This window comes from Panicum virgatum, chromosome 2K (genome assembly GCF_016808335.1).
Source record: "Panicum virgatum strain AP13 chromosome 2K, P.virgatum_v5, whole genome shotgun sequence".
NCBI lineage: Eukaryota > Viridiplantae > Streptophyta > Magnoliopsida > Poales > Poaceae > Panicum > Panicum virgatum.
Genome location: NC_053137.1, coordinates 42,940,322 through 42,964,023, shown reverse-complemented (window position 1 = coordinate 42,964,023; position 23,702 = coordinate 42,940,322). Strand labels below are relative to the sequence as shown.

The window sequence follows — 23,702 nt, the reverse complement described above, 5'->3', positions numbered from 1 at the left end:
GGCGACTGGCCCTCCCCCCTCGAGCGACCGGCCCTCCCACTCCTATATAAGCATTCTACCCTCATTCCTTCCTCATTTGAGCCCAAAAATACTTCGAAGTTTGTGAACTCCCAGCAGCACTCAAACACCAAAGCTCATTGTATACCCAATGTCTGGTGGTGGGTCTAGCAGGAAGAATTACTACGGTTTTGGAAAAGGAAAAGGGGGAAGAAAGGGAGACCCCATAATATGGGAGGGGCCTCTTGGACCTGATTCCTTTCCGAAATCAGTGTTTGAGTTTCCGCCACAGCATAAGAGTGAATTCACCAATGAAAATCCACTTCGACAATACGATAACCATAGAGAACCGTGGCCAAAATACAGACACGGAGAGGACTGCTTAGTGCAGATGTGCACCGATGGGATGGATGGCGGTCGGCGTTTCTTTAAATGTCCACACGCATGGGTAATACACCTTGTTTGCTATGTGGGGGTACGGCTACTAGGACTACCGTAGTGTTAGTGACATGCTGCATCGTTGTGTTTGTTATGTTTTTTTTAAATTACCTAAGGCATGTTAGGTTAGTCCAGAATCTGTTTACCGTAGTTTGCAACGGGTTCTGCCATGCCACTGCATGTGTGATGTGTGTTTCATTATCGTTGTATTATGCTGTAAACTTGATGGTTCACATTATGTAATGCATTTCTTAGTTCTTAATTCTTATCATTATATTAATAAAATGTGTGCTTTTTAGTATTCTAGTGACATGAAAAGCTCCGAAAATATTAAGGACAAGTTCAAAGATTTCATAGATTCCCGGCTACAACTGCAAATTAATGGTAAAGGTTACAACACAGAGAGTCAAGCTCTAAACTTAAAACATAAACAACTAATTGCAGTGGCATGTCCACGCGACAAGATAATTTCTTGTTGCATCTAAACCTACCATGCCTTATGGAATGTAAAATGCCGGAATTACATGGTACTACTCTACTGAGTGCACCGATGATATTTGCCCTTCCTAATTGCTTCGGGCCCGGCTTCCTTCGCACGGCGTGCCCTCTCTCGCTTTCTCTCCCTGTCAGCTTCACGTTCGGCCGTCGCCTTACGATCCACCTCCTCCATCCTCTTGCGGATCTCTTCTTGTTCTTTCTTGCGCTTCTCCTCTTGCTGTTCCTCGTGCTTCATTCGGCGCCAACATTCTGCAGCCCACCTTTATTTTTGTTCCACAAAGTCCTTTGCCTGCTGCGACTGCACGGTGTCGAACCACTGCATAAAATCACAAAGAGGCGGAGGAGACTTTGTCCAACAAAAGTTTGAATCATAACTCAATGTTAGGTCACAAAGAAAAATAGCGCATGTTGTCCTGCTACCTTGGCCCGGTCTTTGCCGTATCGCTTAGTTGGATCATATTCGTAGTTCTCACACATAAAGAACCTCATGCCGTAGTCATCTCCTAAAACCTCAGATTGCATGAACTTGCATAACGAAACGCAGAAGCACATTGGCACATCAATTCCTTCGGGTACGGTGGCTTTACACTTGCTCCACGGAATGTAGGTTGATCCTGACGAAGACATTGGCGCTATAGTGTGGTGCGCCAAATGACGAACAATGATTTAAGTAATGCACATATCGTATACTAAATCGATGCGTGAAAATATAGGTACTGTCATAATTCTATTGTCTTATGCTGCAATATCAATAAGGTACTGTAGACATGCAGCAAACTTGGAGTTGAAAACATGCAGCTGCAGGGCTTGGCAAGTTAGTGGAAAACCTTGTAGACATGCTTTAGCCTTCATTGCAAAACTTAGTAGAGAAGTCCACATGGATGACTATGTTCATGAATACTTCTCTGTTGCCAAGTTCAAAAAGGCCTATTCTGGTGTGTTCAATCCAATGACATCAAAGCAGTTTTGGCCACGTGTCGATCCTGGTTATAAAATCAAGAAGCCAATATTGAGAAGAAAGCCTGGGAGACCAAGGAAATCTAGGATCAAGGCATCAGATGAACCGGGCAGCACAAAGCAAAAGAGGTGCCCAGAATGCCATGAACTATGCCATACAGGTAAGAAGTGCCAAGGAGGTCTTACTGCTAGACAGAAGAGGAGCCGCTTGTCTTCTGACAATGCATTAGAGGAGGGAAGCAATGATCCTAGTGCTACACTTCCATCATCATCACGGCACATGGGGAGAGGTAGAGGTAGAGCTACGAGGTTATCATCTATTGAATCATCTAAGTGATGAATGTGCACCCTATTTCCTTCTAAATTGTATAGATTTCATATGCATGATGATTGCAATAGTTATTGAGACATTTTTTACTCCAATGTTTTGCAGCGCTAGTACAAGTCACATTAAAGGAGAAGCACCACCAACAGGAAGGGGTAGAGAAAGAGGAAGAGGAAGGGGTAGAGAAAGAGGAAGGGGAAGAGGAAGAGGTGTTTCAAGGCTTGCTGCATACTTCAACGCTTAGAAAATGATGTTTAGGTGCTTAAATGTGGCCTAGGATTGTACTGCATTATTTTGGAATGCTCATGTGATCTAGACATGTACTCACTCATGTGATCTGGACATGTTTTCTCTTGTTTTGGGGTGCTCATATGATCTGGACATGTACTCACTCATGTGATCTGCTTAAAATGTTGGTGACATGTATGTTCTAGGGTTGCATATGGCTTAGACATTCAATCTGGATATGAAATTTGGACATGGAGACGAAAATATGACTTGGTACTTTCTTTCCAGATCCAAAATATGTGATGTACAGTTATTGACTGAACCACAAAGATCATGCTGCAGCAAATATATATGTGAAATATAATATTTTGTCATTTATTTCAAGGGTTTTAAAATAGGAACCCTTTAAAATACATATGTGAAATATGATATTTTGTCATTTATTTAAGTTTATATGTGGCGATTTGCTTGTATATTTCAAAAAAATAAAACCGGATATGCAAATCTAGGCTGCTTGTATCGTCATCTAAGTCAGGGGTATTTATGTCTTTCCATCTGTTTGTTAACACTGTTAACTGCGCTTCACAGAATGGGGGCACATTGGCTGTTACGATTCAAAAAAGGAGGGCAAACATGCAAAGTCCGAAAAGGAGGGGCAAACGTGCAGTAAGAGGTCAAAACGAGGGCAGTTATGCAATAGACCCTATTTTTTGGCTAGGGACCTCGTTGCAAATTTGAAGAAAAAAAATTACAATTAGGGCCTGTCGCCCTATGGGAGGGCGACCGGGGGTAGTTTTGAAATATTTCAAAACGAACATATATTTTTGAAATTTTAATTTTTTTAAATATAAAAAAGAAAAAAGCGCAAGAAGAAGAAGGTTGTGGCCAAGGCCCAAGGCAAAGGATGACCCGGCCACCCTGCCTTGGTCAGTGGATGGGGGAGATGCTCGGTGGGCTTGGCCGGACGGCTGGATGGAGATGGTCCTATGAGCTTAAATTAAATTAACGCTGATAGTGCGAATTGGCTTGTAGTCCAATGGTAGGACGGTCCAGTTGGACGATACCCACCAGAGTTCAAATCCCGGTGCTCGCATCTTTTCCTGGGATTTTCCTAGGATTTACCAGTGTTACACGTTAAGTGGTAAGCAACGTTCCCGTCGACAATGAGGCGCCAGTGGTGACTTCGGGAATCTTCAGATCTGCAGGTGCTCAGTCCTTCGGAGGTGCTCATAGGGGTAGGGTTTGCGTACGTGTATTCATAGGGTGTGAGTGTGCATGCGTGTTGTGGACGTCTTCGTTGTACTTTGTGATTCTCAAAAAAAATTAATGCTGATAGTGGGTGTGGCCCACTAAACGCAGCCTGCCCCATTCCAGTCGATGAGTTTCAAAAGCCCAAACGCATTGTGCTCCTTCCGCCGCGGACTCCGTCGTCAAAGGTCAAACAAATGACGCACAGTAGCTAGCCACACACCCCCAACACACACACGTTCTATCTATTTTCTGAATTTATTATTTTTTTGACCAATTTTTTCGAATTTAGTTGCCACGTAGTACCTTCTTATTCTTTTTGGTGAGTAACCGAGTACTCCTACCAATGACAAGGACCCACAGATTCCAAGTGTCAATCTGTATAGCCCTGTTTAGTTCCAAAAAAATTTCTACAATATCTATCACATCGAATGTTCGGACACATACATGAAGTACTAAATGCAGTTGAAAAAAATAAATAATTACATAGTCTAACTAGTTAGCACGAGATGAATCTTTTAAGCCTAATTAGTTCACGATTTGACATTATTTGTCAAGTAACAATGAAATTTGTTATAATACCAAAATCAATAATTTTTACCAACTAAACAGGACCATCATTTTGAATTTTGATTGCTACTCCTACGTACTTGTCTGCTGCCAACATTGCTTGTGCCGTCAGAATTCAGAAAATAAACAGCCACTGACAGCACTGTCAGTCAAGTCCGGACCTCTCTTCCCTCCACTTGTGTCTCTTGTCAAATGGATAGCTAGCAGGGCCTCGGATCGAGCAGCAGATTATATCGGGGGACAAGAAAAGAAAAAAAAACGAAAGATCTGGCAGCCCAATTGTTTAACGCGAGAAGCCACCGTCCAAGCAATTCCTTAAACGGTTAAACCAGCCAGCCATGTGTCTCGCCCGTGACCCGATCACGAGGCCGCTGCTCCGCTCCGAGGCGAGATCACACGCAGCGGGCATCCGGTCGCGCGGTGCTTTCAACTCACCACGATTAGCTACTAATCTATACTATCTACTAAAGTGCCAAGAATTGGTGCAATCTCATGAGCCTTGGCCCCACGTGGGCCCCGCATACTGTTCATGCAGGACCCATGTGGGGCCCACATACTCTTTAGGTGGGGCCCACGTAGGACCCACATACTTTTTTAGATAGGACCCACGTACTATTTAGGTGGGGTTCATGTGGGACCCACATACTATTGAATTGGGATCACACATATTATTCGGTGGGACCCATAGTTCTATTGAGTCGGTCTCTTTACCTTTTAAAAAAATATTGCTTCCATTACTTGAAAATATAAAATATATTTAATTATTTTTATAGATAAAAAATATTTAATTATTTTTTGGATTTCGCTTTCACTTCGTAAACTCACATACTAGAAGGTTTCGGATTGGTACGATCTCAGACTCTGAATTACTATGCTGATTTACTGTAACTTTTAGATTTGATTCAATACATCAATATAATGTTGCTTTGAGCATAGTTAACAGATAATATTTTCTCACTATTATGTGATCAATATTTTGGTATAGGCGCACATAGCGCGCCAACCGAACTAGTTAGTTATCTAATTAACCGAACAAGTGGTGCGCCTCACGTGACCGGCGCTGCGGGTGCACGGGAGCGGGGGCAGCACACAGGCACCGGCACGTCGGCGGCGGGTGCGACAGGATCGATGCGTAGGCAGCGGGAGTGGGGCCGCCGTGGCGGGCACCAGGTCACTGGCTGACTGAATTGTTTTCATTTCATTTTATTGGTTAATAATTTTATATGGCTTGGCACCACGTCGACGGCGAGTGCTGATTCATGTTCGGAGCCGCCCGGGGGTGCGTCCCCAGCCGATGTGCCTTCGCCGATGGCTTCATCCCGCCCCTACTGACGGGTAACTACTGCGGTTCGTTTCAAAGCTTTCTAGTGACGGGTTTCTCCGGATTTGGGCTTCGGGAGCTCCTGACGCCGGTCATGGCCGACGGCGGAGTTCGCCAACGAGGATGGCGCGCACGGAGGTCTGGGTCTTCCTTGTAATTTTTTGCATTGTCTAGGGGCTTCTTTGCGTGTGTGTTGGGATCAAGGTTTTTTTTTTCTCGGCGAAAATTTTTCGATAAATCCGAAAATTGTGTTTCTCGGTTGGGCCCGATTTTTTTGTTTACCGCTCAAAATTTTCGGTTGTTTTCTATTTGGCCCGGCCCAAAACCAGGCCACCCCCCGCCAGCTCCTAAGCCTAGCGCCCCACGGCCCAAATGCATTCTATTCCCCGTCTCAGCACCAAGACCCTGCTCGTCACTTCAGCAGCCATGGCGGTCGTCCCCTGGTCGCCGTAGCTGCCGCGGCCGCGCACACCGCCTCTCCCAGTCTCCCGCGCAAACGGCCCCACGTGCCGGTCTGCGCGACTGCGGCACTGCGCCCGGCCGCCCGCGACGCACGGCGGCCTGCGTCGCACGACGGCCCTGGCCGCCGCTCTTCGCGACTGCAGCACTGCGCCCGGCTGCCCGCTCGAGTGCTACTACTGGGACGCTGGGTCGCTGGGACGCCGGGTCACTGGACTCCTAGCTCCGGTCCCCCGCCCTCGCTGGCACCAGCTTCCCCGACGCACGGAGCCAGCAGCCCAGCACTGCTTAAACCAAACTAGAAACTACCAGAGAAGGTGAGCCTCTTGGATTTCAGCGTGCTTGCCGATTCCAGCAAAGTTTTCATTGTTAGATCAATTGTTTGGAAGTAATCTATGTTATTCCCTGTACAAAATGAGGGATTTTTTTTTCAAATTTCATCCGAAAACAAAACAGTGAATCCAAGAATTTTCCGATAAACACATTTCTCGGTGACCTCCGTTTTTTTTGTTACCGGTAAGAAAAACCCTGGTTGGGATAGCTGTCCCTGTTTCCTGTTGTCCCGTACCTGTATTCGTATGTGTCTCTGTATGTATTCCTTATCTCGTAATACAGATACGGTTTTATCAAAAAAAAATTATATGGGGTTAAGAGCAACTCCAATAGATTGATTTTTCCCTTTCCCCTTTCTCACATATAGGAAAATTCATTTTCTCAATTTCAACATATATGGAAGAAGTGCTCCAACAGATTGATTTCCCCCTCTTTTTATATGGAAAGGGAGATGCGATGTCTCCCCTTTCTATTGGGGATTGGAGAAAAATTATTTAAGATTGAGAAAAAATAAAGGAAAAAGGGGAGATAGAAAATCAATCTGCTGGAGTAGGTTTTTTTAATATCAATTTTCTCTATTAAGAAAAAATGGAAAGAAGAAAGAAAATGATCAATCTGTTGGAGTTACAGATTAATGAAACGGAGGCGAGGTCAGTGTGGATTGTGTAAGCGTCGGATTCGCTGCCGACTTGCGCTGCCCCTGACACGTCAACGCTGCCGAGTATGATTATTAGGGTTGAGGAATCGGATGGGTGATGTTTACTGGAGCTTGACTCCACTGCACCCCGGCAGTGCGCAATGCTGACCTGCTAGTAGCGATAAAGCGTAGGAGAAAAAATGATTGCTATCTGAAGGAACAAATAGTGGAAAAACAGTTTTAAAAAGATAGAGCCAAAAATTATATCAAACGCCCACCGTGGGGCTCGAACCCACGACCACAAGGTTAAGAGCCTTGCGCTCTACCGACTGAGCTAGACGGGCTTCGTGTCCACTGTAAAAATAATAGTGTAAAATCTGTTTTACGGTAACGGTTAATCGCACCACCGCACCATCTGTGTACTACTCTCAGGCTCTCAGCTCGACCTGAAAGCACGCGAACATGAGCTTTATCAAGACACGTACTTTGAAATGTACTACTCTGAGCTTCAGTTACCTCGTCCGGCCTCCTCTGTCACTGATGAGGCACACCCGTCCTTGGACCCGAGATCTTTTTAGCACCAGTGGCCAATAATTCGTCTCAGAGCTACCTCTTCATCCATCTACTAGAATCCGTCATGGATTTAAATAGAGCTACAGTAAAAAAATTTACTGGAATCTCCACAGTATGTACAAACTGTAACACAAGCCACTCATATGTACAAGTACAACAAATTCCAAACTGTAACCCATACTGCCACACTTTTCTACTACTGCTATCGACCTAATCAAGCTCACAAAGAGACTTCTCTATACTTGCGTGTGTGTGTGTGTGTGTACAGTAATCAAAGTGTAACAAAACATCAAAAAAGGAAGAGGCAAAATTCGTTCCCAGCTCTTCTAAAACACGAGCTGAGAATTCACAAAAAATACAACGATCACTCGCTGACGGTAAGATCTACCCCTACATCCTGTACATACGGCTCGTCTCGTCTCGGTCCCGCGGCTATAGCACGCGAACGACGCTCTCGCCGGCCTCCGGCGCGGGCGCCGCCGCCGCCGGCGCGTCGCCCATCTCGTAATGCCGGTGGATCATGTTCAGCAGCGCCCTCGCCCGCTTGCACGTCTGCGGGCTGCCGTCGGCCACCAGCGTGTACAGCGACGCCATCAGCCCCGGCATCCGCCCCAGCAGCGCCACCACCTTCTCCCCGCCGTGCCGGCACAGCGCCACCAGCAGCGCCACGCAGTGGTCCTTCCCGGACCGGGACGCCGACGTCGCGAGGGCCTCCACGACGCGGGCGACGAGGCCCGGCCGCGCCAGCACGGCCTGCGCGCCCACCGGGTGCTCCGCGAGCCGCGCCAGCAGGGCCACGGCGTCGCCGGCGAGGTCGTCGCGGTCCACGGCCAGCACCGCCGCGAGCGCGGCCACGGCGCCGGCCGCGACGGCCTTGCCGTGGTTGCTCGCGCACTGGAGCAGGCCGTAGAGGCTCACCATGGCGTTCTTGCGCCCGCGGTGCGCGCCGTCGCGGATGAGCTTTACCAGCGTCGGGATGGACTCCGGGATGCGCCCGATCTCCTCGGCCTGCTCGGGGCCCGACGAGAGGTAGAACAGGACGGCCGCCGCGTTCTGCCGCGCTTCGGCCCTGGCGCCGACGTTGATCACGTCCACGACGAGGCCCACGCCGCCGGCCTCGAAGAGCGCCGCCCGGCCCCCCGGGTGCTTGGAGAGGTTGAGGAGGGAAGCCACGGCATTCTCCTGCACGGAGGCGTCCGTCGAGGACAGGAGGCACAGCAGCCACGGCACGGCGTTCGCCTCCACTAGGTACGCGCGGTAGAACACGCTGTGCTTGCACAGCTTGCGGGCCTCGCTCGTCGCCTTCCGCCGCTCCTCCTTGGAACCCGTCGAGAGCTGGGCAACGATGTAGGTGACGGCGAGCCGGGCGGCGCCGGCGGCGGCCGGCCCGAACGGCGCGGGTGTGTCGCCGAGCGCGCCATGACGGTGCCCTGATGAGCTGCTAGCGTCCGGAAGCGAGACGCCGTTGCTGAGCAGCATCCGCTCGATGATCCCGCGGAGCGCGGCGTTCGGGACCACGTCGGCGGTGTGGAGCCGCTCGCCGGTGACCGGGCACGTCCGGCACCCAGCTTTGATCCATCGAGTAATGGACGCGCGGTCGTACGTCTGGCCGGTGGACACGGTGACCGGGTCCGTCATGAGGTCCAGCGTGATGGGGCACTGCAGCGCGTCCGGTCTGATCCAGTCCGGGCACCTGGCCGGCCGCGCCGCCGCGTCCGCTTTTGGATTCACGTCGATCTGATCGAAGAGCACGACGCGGCAGTACACCAGGAACGCGATTAAGCTGTTGATGAGTACCGCGTTGCTGCAGCTTTCATCGCCGGCGCCGTCCATCCGCGTGCGCAGTTCATCCTCCAGGAAGGCAATCTCCTCGGAGCACTCCGACCAGGTCCGAACACCGATGTGCTCGAGCACCCGCCGGGCGTCCTCGGCGTCCGGCGAGACGCCGCTCTTGAACTGCTCCAGTATCGACCGCACGGTCCTCGCCGCTCGCTCGTCGCCAGCATCCGGACGCACCGGCACGCGCCACGCCTGCTCCGACACCAGCCGCGCGAGCTCCCCGGCCTCCACTGACGCGTCCACGACGCCCTTCGGCAGCGCGTCCAAGGCTCCCGCGAAGGACCCGAGCACCCCCCGGAGCTCGGAGGCGGCCAGACCGGCGTTGACGAGCACCCACAGACGCGCGCCCCGCCGCGCGCAGTCCGTGAGGAGGAACCGCAGCTTCTGCATGGCCACGTGCAGCTCCGTGAGCCCCAGCACCGCCGGAGCCGGCAGCGCCAGCGCCACCGTCGCGTCCTGGATCTCCTCGAGGAACGCGAGGAGGAGGCCCGCGATCCTCACTGCCTGCCGCACGCCGCGGCGGAGCACGGGGAAGGCGCCGGCATCTCCGGCCCCGCGGCTCGTTAAATCGGCGGCGAGGGAGAGGAGGGAAGCGAGTAGAGGCGCCGGCGCGATGCCCTCGCACGGGCACACGGCCGGGAGCGCCAGCAGGCGGCGACGCTTCGGTTCGCCTGGTGGTGGCGTTGGCGGCGGCATTGCTGGGGAAGCTGGTAACCGTCAAAGAAGGGGAGTGGGCACATGAAACGGTAAGTAGGAAGAGAATTTTCGAGGTGACCGTAAATTCGCAGCGTGAGCGGGTATTTATAGAGGAGGTGGAACACGTGTTGCGAGGCAAGAGACAGAGGGTTGAGATGATGCCACGTGGCTAGGACGACACGTGTAGGATAAGAACAGAACAGAGCACTGGACCAACCGGTACTTGTATATCCAGTTTCAGCTAAAGATTACTCCCTCCGTTAAAAATTATAAGTCACTACAAAAATTTTAGAGAATCAAATCATCTCAAAGTTTAACCAAAATTATAGAAAAAATATAAAGATTTATGACATCAAATAGATGCAATATAAAAATATAGCTAACAAAGAATCTAATGATATTTAATTGGTATTATAAATGTTATTATCTTGTCATATAAATTTGGTCAAATTTGAAAAACTTTGACTCTCTAAGATTTTTGAAATGACTTATAATTTGGAACGGAGGGAGTAAAAAAAATAGTTTCATATGCTTCATATTTTACATTGTACATGTAAAGATTTTCTTTTAACAACTTTAAAATTTGCATAGTTGGTCTTCTATGCAAACTCAAATTGTATAGTTATATATACTACTACATTAAATGCGTGAAAATAAATTATAGATAGAACGGCAACTTCTAGCCATAAGATCACGATTAGACGGCTCTCAAATTCTTTTTAGCAATGAAACTATCTGCCGCTGATTTCGCCATCGCAGTCCCTTAGCATCAACCCATTTTGCTTGGTGCTTTGCGCTCTCCTGACTCCGCGCACCGTACCACTAGCCATCTTGAATTTATTATTGTCCAATTAGAATATGTCATGCAACGTCCAAAATTTCTCCAATTCCAGGCATTTATACGAATATAGGAATAGCCTAAACCTCAAGTCACCTACTGCAAGTTTGTCAGCTCTGTAAATAAAATCCATAAACTTTGTGTACTACATATATAGTCGTTTCAAATTATAAATCTTTTTCATATTCTCTAAATAAAATAATTTTTACGATATATTTAGACAAGTATATATCTAGGTAGGTAGCAAAGTTATGAATATAGAAAAAGATAAAATGGTCTGAGTATTAGAAAGTAGAAAATGCTAAAGACTTGAATTCACATCATCAAATGGTCCAAACCCTCACCACTCTGCGCGCGCAGGGGCGGATCCAAGGGGATATTAGGGGGCTCACCCCTACGAGCCTAATGCCATTGAATCCCAGCGTCTCCAACAGTTCCCAATTTTTTCTCCCCAAATCTTATTGTTTCTCAACTCCCCAAATATGTATAGGGAGGCAAAAAAGAGTCCATCTCCAAGAGTTCCCCACTTTTACTCCTAAAAATGAAAAGTTGTGACCCCACAAGGTTAATTCCTCGGCAAACTTCCATGGATGGCGGACAAGAGCTTCTTGCAAGTCAGATTGCCGGTGATTTATGGCATGAGAGAGCTTGAAATTTGGGGGAAAAGAAAGATGACAATGAGAGGGTTCCGTTTTATCTCTTAATTGCGCCGGTAATGTACCGTGGTGACTGAAATCGGTGCAGGAAGAAGTGGCGGTGGTGTGGTTTGTGTCGAAGCGGTCTGGTTCTATGGTGAAGCCATGGAAGTCGCTGAGCTCGAGCAAGGCACCGGGCGTCACTGGGCCAAGGAGATTCTCCTACGGCGGAGGACCTCTACTTCTTCACCATGGGTCTCGCCATGCTGCTGGACTTCACGGTGGTGCTGTACATCCAGGAGAACGTGGGATGGAGGTGGGGCTTCGGGATCCCGGCCATCGGCATGCTCATCTCCATCGTGTTGTTCCTGGTCGGGTACCCGATCTACATGCTGCTCAAGCTCGCCCATTCATGCGGATCACGAAGGTCGTCGCCGCCGCGTTCAGGTAGCGACCAGAAGAGGCGCAACGAAAGTCGCGGGGAGTCTGATCGGGAGCGACGGAGGGGTGCGCATATTTACGTACAGGAGAGGTCAATTTGCCAATTGTTAGTAGATGGAAAATTAGGATGGAGAATTATTGGTGAGTTTTTTTTTCTTTTCTCCTAAAAAATAAGGATGGGGACGAGAAATGGGAAACTCTTGGAGATGCTCTAAGCCCCAGCAAATTTTTGACATGAATTAAGAAAAGGAAGAAGAAAAGAGAGAGGAGGAAGGAAAAAAGAGGAAGGAAAAGAAGAAAAAGAGAGCGGGGATGAAGTGGACAAGTCTCTCCTAATTTTCTAGGGAACATATCAGGTGTTGGTGGTCTAGATTGAAGTTTACACGATTTGCACGAAGAAGTTGATTTGCACATGTTTCCAATTTTTCTAAGCTATTAAATATAGAGACACGTGTAAAGTTGTACAAATAAAGTTTTTGAAATGAAATGTTTTTACATTTGAAGTATTAAATATAGATTAATTACAAAACTAATTACTGAACTCGTATGTAAACTACGAGACGAATCTAATAATTCCTCATTAGCGCATGGTTACTGTAGCAATTACTGAATCAATTTAGTATCTAATAATGGTCTAATTAGGTTCTTTAGATTTATCTCGTAATTTACAAGTAAATTATGCAATTAGTTTTTTATTTCGTCTAGATTTAATATTCCATATATGTAAGACTCCTGTTCAATGTGATAGATTTGAAATTTTGAATTTTGCCCACTATCTGCGTGAACACACCGCGGCATCCAGATGCATGCTATAGGCGACCAACAAAAACCACCTACCGATGTTCACAGTTACGAACGTGAATCAAATTAAAGCAAGGACTGTAGAGATCGGGGATGCCACCGACGCCCGACGGCGACGACATATATTGTTCGGAGGAGTGCAGCTGCGATCGGCGAAAAGTGCTAGCTAGCATTTTCGAGTGCCGCGTGCTTTTCGCAAACTTTTTACCCCCCATCCATTGCATCTTTGTGAGAACGTGTTTCATATACTTCGTCGTCGAATGTCGATGCTAGCCAGATCCCTTGAACTTCGTGGCAAGAAACCTTTTCCACTGTACTCATGAGGAAACGGGAAGTTGGAAGCCAACCTTTCCTTCCCTGTTCCGGCCGGTGTGTGGCGCGCCCTGGCCATTCCGCGGTCGGCGTGCCGTGCCGTCGCGTTTCAATCCTCCGCGATCCGGTCCGCGCGAATGATGACGGTGGCGCGGCGCCGGACAAAAATCTCCAGCGTCCAGGCCGGCGGTGCCGTAGGGTTGCCGGAATGCCGGCTTGCCGCTTGCCGCACGGCTGGTGTCATGGGTGCTCCGGACGGAACGGAAGCCAAGGGAGAAGAGAAGGGTCGAGCCCGTGGCCCCAGCACGTACGGCGGGCGCGCCCCCACCCGCGGCCGCCTCGGCACACGTGGCGGCGGACATGTCGCGCCGCAGCGCAGCCCGCCCGCCGGCCTCGGACCGGACACTGGGCGCAGCGCAGGCGATGCGGGCCCCATCCCCGCCACCCGGCCGACATGCCTGCGGCCACGCTGCGGGGACCCGAACAGCAGACACCGGCTCGGCCTCGGCCCCGTCCCCTCCCGCCCGCCACGTTTTTGCTTCACTGTTCGTGCCCCCGCCGGCCTCGTGCGACACCACACCCGGCGTCTCCTGGCGCGATTAGCCCGGTGGTTAGCAGGGGGTTAACCGGCTGTCACGCGACATGGACGCGAGTCGGTTAGTTTATTTGACCCCACGCTCCGCGAAAGCAAAAGATCTCGTCGTCTCGTCCATGGCGGGCTGGCGGCAGCCAGGCGCCGACGTGTCAGCGCCGTAGGTCCACGCGTCGGGCGGCGATTCGCGGACCCCACGCGGGGGCGCGCCCGTCCAGGAGGCGGCCCCACACGGCGGGATGATTGGAGCCGGGCCGGTCTCGTCGTCGAGCCGGATCCCGGACGCGGTCAAGCGAACGGCCGGGGAGGCGTGTCCCTGTCAGACGTGGCGAAGGGGACAGGGTTTGGCGTCGCCCGCCAAGGTTTCGTACGCGCGCGACCAAATCTTGTCCTGCACCCTCCTCGCACGTTCCGGAATATAGTATGCGTCTGTTCGCAATGTATGCGTATTTGGGAATAAGCGACGCTGACGCCTTGCCGGTCGCGATCATTCCTACGAGCCATGAGCCCGTGAGGGCAAATGCTTTCTATCTCACCTCAACTGGAGGAGCCAAAGAACCACTTGCTCATCAAGTTTAGCGTCTCGGTAATTTCATTTATGCATATATTTTCCTTAGGACGAAATCCTCATAGTTGTCACTTTAGCTCTACTGCTGCTTCTTCGACTCGATTTTTTTAAAAAGATTCTTCGACTAGATTTCTCCCTGTTAGTTATTATAATTAAGATATTTGGATCCGCCTCGTAGTATGTATTTATCAGACATGGATGTCAGCTGGCTCAGTAATGCTTCCGTATTTCAGATTCACATAGCTATCGGTTACTCATCTATTTTAAATTATAATTCGTTTAACTTTTTAACCCCAAATAATGTGAACACTCGTCTTATTCAAAAAATGTGTGCAAGCATAATTAAATTTACTAGCTGATATGTATAATCTACTAGCTGATAGTCTCCTGGTAAACAACTATTAGCAATTCGCCCCCCCCCCCCCACCCCCACCCCCGGCCCCTTCTTTCGTGTCACGGCCCGCCACTACCCTCCACTAATTAATTGAGACATCTAATTGCGGTAGAGCAACTCCAAAAAATAGCCCTTAAATTAAACGGAAACTTCTAAATTTGTTTCAACTCCAGCATTACCCTTGAATTCAAATTTGTTTGTTAACTGGTGGCCGGCGCGCGTCAATCAATATCTCGCGATCGATGATTGACATAGCTAGGGTAGCAGTTTGTTACTAGTTCCATATATGCATTCCGTAGCATCTGAGACTGCGCGTAGGTGTACGCGTGGAGTGACGCGAACATACAGGAGCCCGATCTCGATCGATGGTGATAGCTTTGGCGCGGATCCATCATCGATGGTGGTGTTGGCGAGACGCGCACGGTGGGGCGTATACCCGCCGGACGGCCGGACGACGGGTGCGTGCATGCGCCGCTGCCCACTGGATCCAACGCGATCCGGAGCTGGCTGCTGCCGGGCCTGGCTGTCCTGAAGCAGGCGCCCCCGTACGTCGCTCTCGGGCGGCGCTAGCCAGCAGGGGATGGACACAGTACGTCAGTACGTCGATCTGTGACCGGCGGTGAGGCTAGCAATTCAACACGGCGCACTGTGTGTCACAGCCCAAGAAAAAAAAAGAAATAATTTTTTTCCTCGCCGGGCCCACCCGTCAGCCTCTCCATCTCCTCCTCTCTCTGTTCTGCTTGGCGCCGCACCGCACGCGTCGTCCTGCCGCCGGCCATCCTAGGGACACGTGCTGGCCATCCTCGGCAGCCATGCCGTGCGCGCCCTCCTTCCCGCATCCTTATCTGCAACGAGGGCGTCGTGCTAACCCGTTCCCCATTCCCCTCCTCTCCCTCCTCGAGCTCGAGCAGAGCCGCCCCGCCGCCGGCGCCCCGACCAACCTCGGCCGCCGTTCCTCGATTCCGCGCACCCACGGCCCACTCACCTCGCCCTCCACCTCCTCCAGACTCCTCGAGCTCGCTCCCGCGTTCTCCCGGCCGGAATCGAGCCGGCGCCGCCCGACCGTCATTGGAGCCCGCCAAGAGCTCCGCCCGCTGCCGGCCGCGATTCGCCCGCTCCGGTGAGCCGTGGCTCAATTCCTCGCAGGGGGAGCTTCACCTCGTCGTCCTTGACCCATTCCCCTCCTCACCCGGCTCCCTCCCCTTCCGCAGGGCCTCCCCCGCGAGCACCGTCGCCCGCCGCCGCCTTCCTCCGCCGGGACGCCACCTCGTCGCCGTTCTCCGCCCGTGCTGCCACCGGTGAGCTTCGCCATCACCTAGGGCGCGCCATGCGCCCTCGCCTCGAGCCCTTCCAGCCTCGCCCCGCCGCCGTCCGCCGGCGCCGCTGCGTCGCGCACGCCGCGCCGCGTGTGCGCGCCAAGCGCGTGGGCGCGCCCAGGCACTGGATCAAGGCAGGCCTTGGCCTTGACCCGGCCTGGTGGTGTCGCCCGGCCCCCTGGGCCCACCTATCGATGGCCGGGGTGGCTGCCCTCGGGTGCACCTAGCAATTTTTTAGGGTTTCATTAGGTTTTATTTGTCTGTAATTTTGTAAAATGCATAGAAATTCGTGTATAACTCCAAAAATTATGAAACTTATTTTGTTAGATTCCTCTAGCTTAGATATACTCAATAAAAATATTGTTTTGCATGTTACTTTGCTGTATATTTATCTATAGTTTTATCTTGCAAAAGTGAGTTTAATGCTTATTTATTTGTGTATTGCTTTAACAATTTCAAAATAAATTTTGTTAGACTCCTTGTGAGGTTTAGTTTTCAGTGGTGCAACTTGTTCACATGCTTCCTTGCTGTTAATCAAAGTTTTAGCTTGTTTTCTTATGCTTTGTCTGAAAATGGTTTAATATAGAACTTTTTACTAGAAAGTGAGAAAATAGTAAAACCAGTTTGGTTAGCTTGGTTTTCATGCCTAGTATCTAAAATAATTTTATTGGTTTTGTTTAGTTAAGTTTGTATGCATTTTCTGATTTACATTGTTTAGAGTGGCTGAAAACTAATATATTTATGATTAATTATAGGAAAATTATTTTGCTACAAAACCAATTTTCATGAGTTCTTTGAAATGTTCTAGGCATGCTCAAATTATTTCATAATTTATTCTTGTTGTTTAGTCCATTTCTTAATTCTTGCATCACATTCATGCATTATAGTGATCGAGCCGTCGGAGGTCGAACCCGTGGAGTCCACCGAGTCCGTTGAGCCTGAAACCGGAGTCCAGTTCGTGGTCGAGGCTGAAGTTAACCCAGGCAAGCAGTTAAGTATATTCCTTGCACCTGTCTAATCTGATTTAGTTTAACTATTCCACCTGGGTATTGTTGGGCTATATATGTATAGTATGTATGTATTGCATTGTTGTACCTATTTTGATGCATAGTCCTTCCTTGATTTGTTATCCTTGTTCCTGGCACTAATTAGTTAGTTAATTATTTAACTTGACTAGATGCTTAGCCCTGCTTAGAATACTTACATTGCTCGCTAGACAGGAATGGTTTGGAGGATCACATTTACCGTTTACCCTTGATCGCACTGGTTCGGTTGGGTTGTTAAGAGTTTGGTAGTATCGGGATTCGAGCAGAATGGTAGGGCCTAGAGAAGGGAGTCACATGAGCATAGTCCGCTTGAATCGTTTAAGGACCGTCCGTGGATGACGTCGGTTTTGAGCACCTTTTCGTGCTACCACATATCCAATATAATGGTACGGATAAACCAATTACCTTCTTTGACTTGATTATTGATGTGCAGTCCTAGATACGTGGCTACAGGCTATGCAGAGAGGCTTAGTGTGTCCCCAGGTGGACCTATGTGTAGGAAAGTTTAGAAAAGTCCCTGGTGGAACTAAGTCTCTACTCGTAAACTAGGTGTGAGGTTCAATGATCGAGTCTTGTTGGGAACGGTTGACGTGAGTACTCCCTTGCCCGGCGTGATCGGTTGGGTGAGTCGCATGGTCCTCGCGTCGTGTGGGTAAAGTAGTACACCATTGCAAGGTTTAAATCAATTCGAATTGCCACGCTCTCGGTTATGAGCAAGCTCCTTATCCCATGAACTCCTCGTAGAATTTCGATTATGATGGGAATGGTTCATGTTACAGCTTTGATCAGTTATAGATTATATTACTCTCTTAATCAACTAAAATTGTTTGGGGGTTTGGGCAATTTTACTTAATTTTGATTGGTGATAGTGTAAAGAGCTAATGCATCTGCAATAATTACTTAACCTTAAAGGTTTTACTTGAGCCATTGCATGATCCTTGTATATGTAATCGCGTAAGTCTTGCGAGTACCTTTTGTACTTAGGTTGCTTTCTAAACCTAGTTGCAGGTGAGCCAGAAGTGGTGTTCAGCCACTTCTACCCCGCTGATCCAAACGCGAGGGAAGAGTAGGTCGTGGTGGTTGTAATGATGTCCTTGAGCAAGACATCATTACTTTAGTAAGTTTTTATCGTAATCGAGCTCCATGAGAGTATGTAAATGCAATAAACTTTACGTTTCTGTTTAATATGACTTTCGTGAGCCCAAGGCTTGTAAGTGAAGCTTGAAACCCACCTATATTGAACTTGTAATATTAAGTTTCGAACTCTGTTTTTGTAAAACTGCTCTTTGTGGATCATTAACGATGTATTCGATTGTAAACGGTATGTGCATATATTGATTCTAGGCGTATGTTGGAGCACATACCGGGACTACCGGATTTGATATTATTTTGGATGAATGACGTGTCGGTTATTCGTGTCTCTAGATGTGGGATAACACGTGGCACGCTCTCCGGCAAGCATGTGTTAACTCTCATCTGAATGATAATGACCGGCGGTTCATTTAAAATAATATTAAATTGGGCGGTTCTCACACTGTGCATGTGGAGATGATATTTTTGAAGGTCGTCGAACGACAGTTGTGTCTTGCCGCTGACTCCGACCCCTTCCTCGGAGCACCGGCCGGATTCTTGCTTATTGGTGTACAAGTCGCCGAGCATTTCATGTGACACGTACGGTAGTGGTGATAATACGGTAAACTCGCTCTTTGTGACCACAAGTACTCTCTTTTGGCTCGAGGGTCGTGCCATGATGCATGCGTGGATTTGCAATAACAGCGCCGCGGTAGCTTCGTTCAGCCCGTCTCCTTCCGATCCTTACGGCATTTGCAGGACGATAGATAGATCCATACATCCTGCTTGCTAGTTGAAGGAGGCAAACATATAGCTAGCTGGAGCTAGCTCTAGCTACCAGCGGAGCGCCGCCCTCGATCGCCCCTGTGCATGGATACCCAGCATCACAAGCGAAGAACGACGCTTCCAACGTTCACCAGCAGCACCAGTTGCTGTTGCTGAGCAGGCCGGCCGGTGCCATGATTGCTGCGTATAAATACTCAGCTACAAAAATGCATGGTTGACTGCTTTAATTTCTAGCGGCACCTTTGATTATTATTACTACCCGGATTAGTAGGTGGTCGATCCATTGATGGCGCCACAAGATCGGAGCCGCCCCGCCGTCGTGTCTGGCCGGGCGAAAGCTCAGGGGGGACGTACTCGCTCTCTGTACATTCGACCATCAAAATTACTGTACCATACCTGACGCATCGATGACGAGCCGTGTGAGTATGGGCGCGATCGCGCCGGGCCGGGGTCCGTCCAGACGACCGATCGACGGCGACCTCTCTTGATATCTTGCTCGAGACGCGTGAATAATACAATCCTCAATCATGCGATCACCACCTACTAACGCGACGCGCGACGAGCCGACGAACCATTTTTTTTAAATTAAGGGACAACCCGGTCTCCAGCATTCATAAGTGAATGTCTACGACCACACACTACACCACAACACCGCAACAGCAATGGACGGACCGTCGTTATAAGCCGTTATACCGACGGACAGTCCGTCGGTAAAAACTTTTACCGATAGACAACTCCCGTCAGTGCTAGTCCCGCGTCGTTATAAGCCGTTATACCGACGGACAGTCCGTCGGTAAAAACTTTTACCGATAGACAACTCCCGTCAGTGTTAGTTCCGTCGGTAAAAGTTTTTACCGACGGACTCTACTTATACCGACGGACCATCCGTTAGAATAGCATTTACTGACGGACTATGCATAACTAGTTATACCGACAGACGGTTTGATGTTAAAAGTTTCTTTACCGATTGACCGTCCAACGCGATAATTCCAATTTAAAAAAATAAAAGCTCATTTAATTGCAATTTAAATGGTACAGTGAGAATATTCATTCATCAGGTCTCAACATAATTCCAGACAAGCCATTAGCAAGCCAACAGACAAGCCAAGATAATTTACATAGGTGAATATATATATGACATCATCCATACAAGCCAAGAGTCAAGATAACAGCTAACAGTTCATATATCTATGGTTCAGCTGCATAGCCATTAGCATTTGTTGTACAAAAGACATCATATTAAGAGGTTTAACCTTCCATCAAAATCACACACGAGACAAGTTAATGTGATTCCTCAGTGGTGTCATCACAGCCCCAAAAGATCCACTGAAATCACCTCAGCCTCCAACAAATGATCTGGCACAATTACTGGCTTGATGTTGGTAATTTTGCTACTTTCACCATGTCAACTAATTCAGCATAGCATACTAGTTAATTAGCAGCGCCTTGTGATTCCTATAAATAAAGATCAATACAGAATAATAATCAGCCCAATTCTAATTAATGAGTGAACATGAAGAAATAATCAAGATCCAACAATAGAGTAGATCAATATATTAAGTAGCAGCCAATGAAAATTTAGATGAATTACTTGCAGCAGCCAACAGAAATAATCAACATGTTCTATCAACTAACAGAAATAATCAACATTTAAGATATATGGGCAGCCAACTTGAGGCTCACAGTTTGATGAAACTGTAAATTTCAAAAAATGTACCTGCAATCCTACAGCACCATGAGAAGGTTTTGATGCCCTATCGTCGCAAACCTTTAGCTGTCACATGCAAAATCAGTTAGGAAATGCTGGTTACTCCTCACAAATCAAAGAAACAAAGGAAAAATAAAGCCCAATTAATTATTACCCTCTTGTATGGCCATGCAATTGACATCATGTCTGCATCAGCCATAGTTTCCATATCATCATAAGGGCAAGGCAGCATTGCATCTCTTTTCAGCACCAAATTCACAATAACTTCACAAAATTGCTTCCCAAGAGGCTGGCCTCCTAATATGGTGTTTGGATTAGTTGAAATGACAACATCCCTAGCTACAGCTTGTGATCTCAGCATAGCATATAATATGACAGTCTTTCCAACCTGTACTGGATGATGCAATTATTTCAAATGAGTACAAGATGGATGACCCGCTGGAAAATCACAAGTAGAAATTTTGTTGCAGGATAAGAAACTTACAAGGGAATCATGTGCATAGCGATGGCCATCATCAACACTTGGTTGGGATGCATTGTTCATGGCAGGCACTAATGGAGCTGTTGCATGCCTTTGGATAAGCAAGTTCTCCCCATCAGAAAGGTCATAATCTTCATTGTCTGTGCAATTACCTGCTTCAGCTCTAGAATTATTTTGATGTGACTCATCTGCAGCTTCTTCAGGCCTCGGACTCTACAATGAGATAGTTTAACAAGATGGAGGAATATGTTACAACACAATAGTCAACTTATAGCAATGGCTGCAAACACATGCTGAATTCAGATTGCTTGCTGAAATTGAACACTCTTACCACTTGGTGTCGTGAATTAGAACCATGTTGTGAGTTGGATTCATGATTTTGCCTTTCTCGTGCCAGCCTTTCCTCAAGCATTTGCTCCTCTAATACCTTAACACGTTGTTGTAGAGCTGCTTTCTCACTTTCAGCTTTTTCACGAGCAAGAACTTCCATTTGAATCCTTGTTGGCACGTACGACTTCAACTCCGGCGTACCAATATATTGGGGAGTTGGTCCTACGCCCAATACACGAACACGTCCTTTTGGCTCCTTTAGTCCGCAAACAATAGCGTATGCATCGCCTTGCTGAATTGTTCTGTCAACCACCTCTGGATAGACTTCAAGAATTTCTTTAATTTCATCCTATACACAAGAAAGCAATATCTCATTTGTGGATGAAGCAATGTCATATTGGAGGCTGACTTTTTTCATATACAGAACTTACAATTTTTGGTGCTGCCTGCCTTGAAGGAACCCCATTTTTTCTTGTATGTGTTTTGACAAAGACTTCATCTCTTCTAGCCAGACGCCCAAGTTCCTCACCCTAGAATGATTTTACTACTTAGCAGCAATCATAATGCCCAAAAATACTATAATGAACAATTAATGTGAGTGCTATGTTACATTACCAGTTTATGCCTAGTAAAAGCATGGCTAACGCTGCCAGATGTATGAAGGAGCTGCAACTTTGCACGGCATGCTTTTGCCCGTTCTGTGCGAGCCTATGATAGGAATTGTAAAAATTTACATACATTTTGAAGAATACAAGATCCATTTGCAAGTTATGAGACAAAGATTATTCACATGTTACTTACTTTAGATTCATCAGACCTCCAAAAGTTAATAAGATACTTCCAATCATTAGGATTTACTCTTGCACCATTTCTTGCCATCAGCTCCTTATCTGTTAATGTCTCATCAAAAAACATCTCTTTTAATTCTGCCTTAAACCCCTTCCATTTTAATCGACATGTAGTCATAAACCACTTGAAAGCAGCATCACCAATATCATAGACTTCCTAATTTGTGATGAAAAAAATCAGCAGATCATCATGAAAGAAAGGAGTGCAATAAGATGCTACTATGGCAGCTAACAATTTAGTACAATATGGGAAAAATTTAGAGCTATATATTGCTGCTACCTTTATATTTTCCCATACTTCCAGCTTATTTTTTGCATCAACAAGCCTCCAGTCATCACACCCAAGTGATAGTGTCCTTCTCGCCTGAATCCCAATGGCACCAGCAAGCCTCCTAGAATTTTCCCCAACCGGCTGTCCATATTCATTGAGCATTATTTTGATTTTAGGCATGTCAGGTGTTCTGGAAAATATATCATCCAATCTACTGATACCCCTGCCTTTCTTCTTTTGTGGTTCCAAATCTATAAATATAAGTTTTAAACAAATGGAAACATAATATCATAGGTTGCTATTTAAGATGCAATAAGATGAAACAATAGAAGTTACAAGACCTTCATTGTCACATAAGAAATCTCCATTTGTTTCATGTGGTCTAGATCATGAGAAATCTGCTCGTTTATAGTCTCAATATTGTTTCTTCGTGACCTTGATCGCAAATTATGACCTTCAGTTGCTGCATCACTTATTTGGTGAATTTTCTGGAAGAAAAAAAATATAAGTGTGAATTAGTTGTCTAGAAAAAAAACATGATGATCATAGGTTGAAGATTAAGTGAATAGGCTAACCTTTCTTCTTTTGCTAGGTTGCCTAGGGGGCATCAAGGTGTTCATATGAGGAATTTTTAGAGATTCCAGCCTTTTCTAAATTTCTGCCATGTTTGCAATTCTTTGCTGCTCATACTCAGGAATGGAAGAATCCTCATTATTTCTTCTTACGCTTGACATTTTTCCTCCTACAAAAGGTTTGAAACATATTAGCAAACTGAATGAACACTATTTTCGAAGTAATCAGTAACAAAAACATAGCAGCCATGTTATTCAACAAACAAGACTTACTTCTTAGTGTTTTTTCTAGACTTTTTAGGTTCAACAATTATACTATCTATATCTGTCCTAACAGCAGGGACAACCCCGTTAATAATATCCACAGTCACATTGCCTTTTTTAGGTCATGCAATGGCACAACCAGTCCATTACCATTATCTAGGTGCTCACTCTCTAAATTATCCATATCATAAAAATCCCTTGGTTTTGACTGAAGAACAGCGGCCCACTCAGTATCAATTGGATCAGGAACATAGAAGACTTGAACTGCCTGTGAAGCAAGAATAAAAGGTTCATCTTATATTTTTTCGC

The 23,702-nt window shown here is 47.5% G+C and overlaps 1 protein-coding gene and 1 non-coding gene across 2 annotated transcripts; both read right to left on the bottom strand.

Moving 5' to 3' along the window:
• Nucleotides 1–7,282: 7,282 nt before the first annotated feature.
• On the bottom strand, nucleotides 7,283–7,355 carry TRNAK-CUU. The gene has a single exon. It is a non-coding gene; the product is annotated as a tRNA-Lys (tRNA).
• Nucleotides 7,356–7,678: 323 nt separating this feature from the next.
• On the bottom strand, nucleotides 7,679–10,178 carry LOC120678456 (U-box domain-containing protein 19-like). Its single transcript, XM_039959648.1, has one exon. The coding sequence runs from the start codon at nucleotides 10,117–10,119 to the stop codon at nucleotides 8,017–8,019; it is 2,103 nt and encodes a 700-aa protein (XP_039815582.1). The 5' UTR covers nucleotides 10,120–10,178; the 3' UTR covers nucleotides 7,679–8,016.
• Nucleotides 10,179–23,702: the final 13,524 nt, after the last annotated feature.

Bases quoted from the DNA above. Each gene is read 5' to 3' on its own strand.
- LOC120678456 (XM_039959648.1), bottom strand. From the start codon at position 10,119: ATGCCGCCGCCAACGCCACCACCAGGCGAACCGAAGCGTCGCCGCCTG.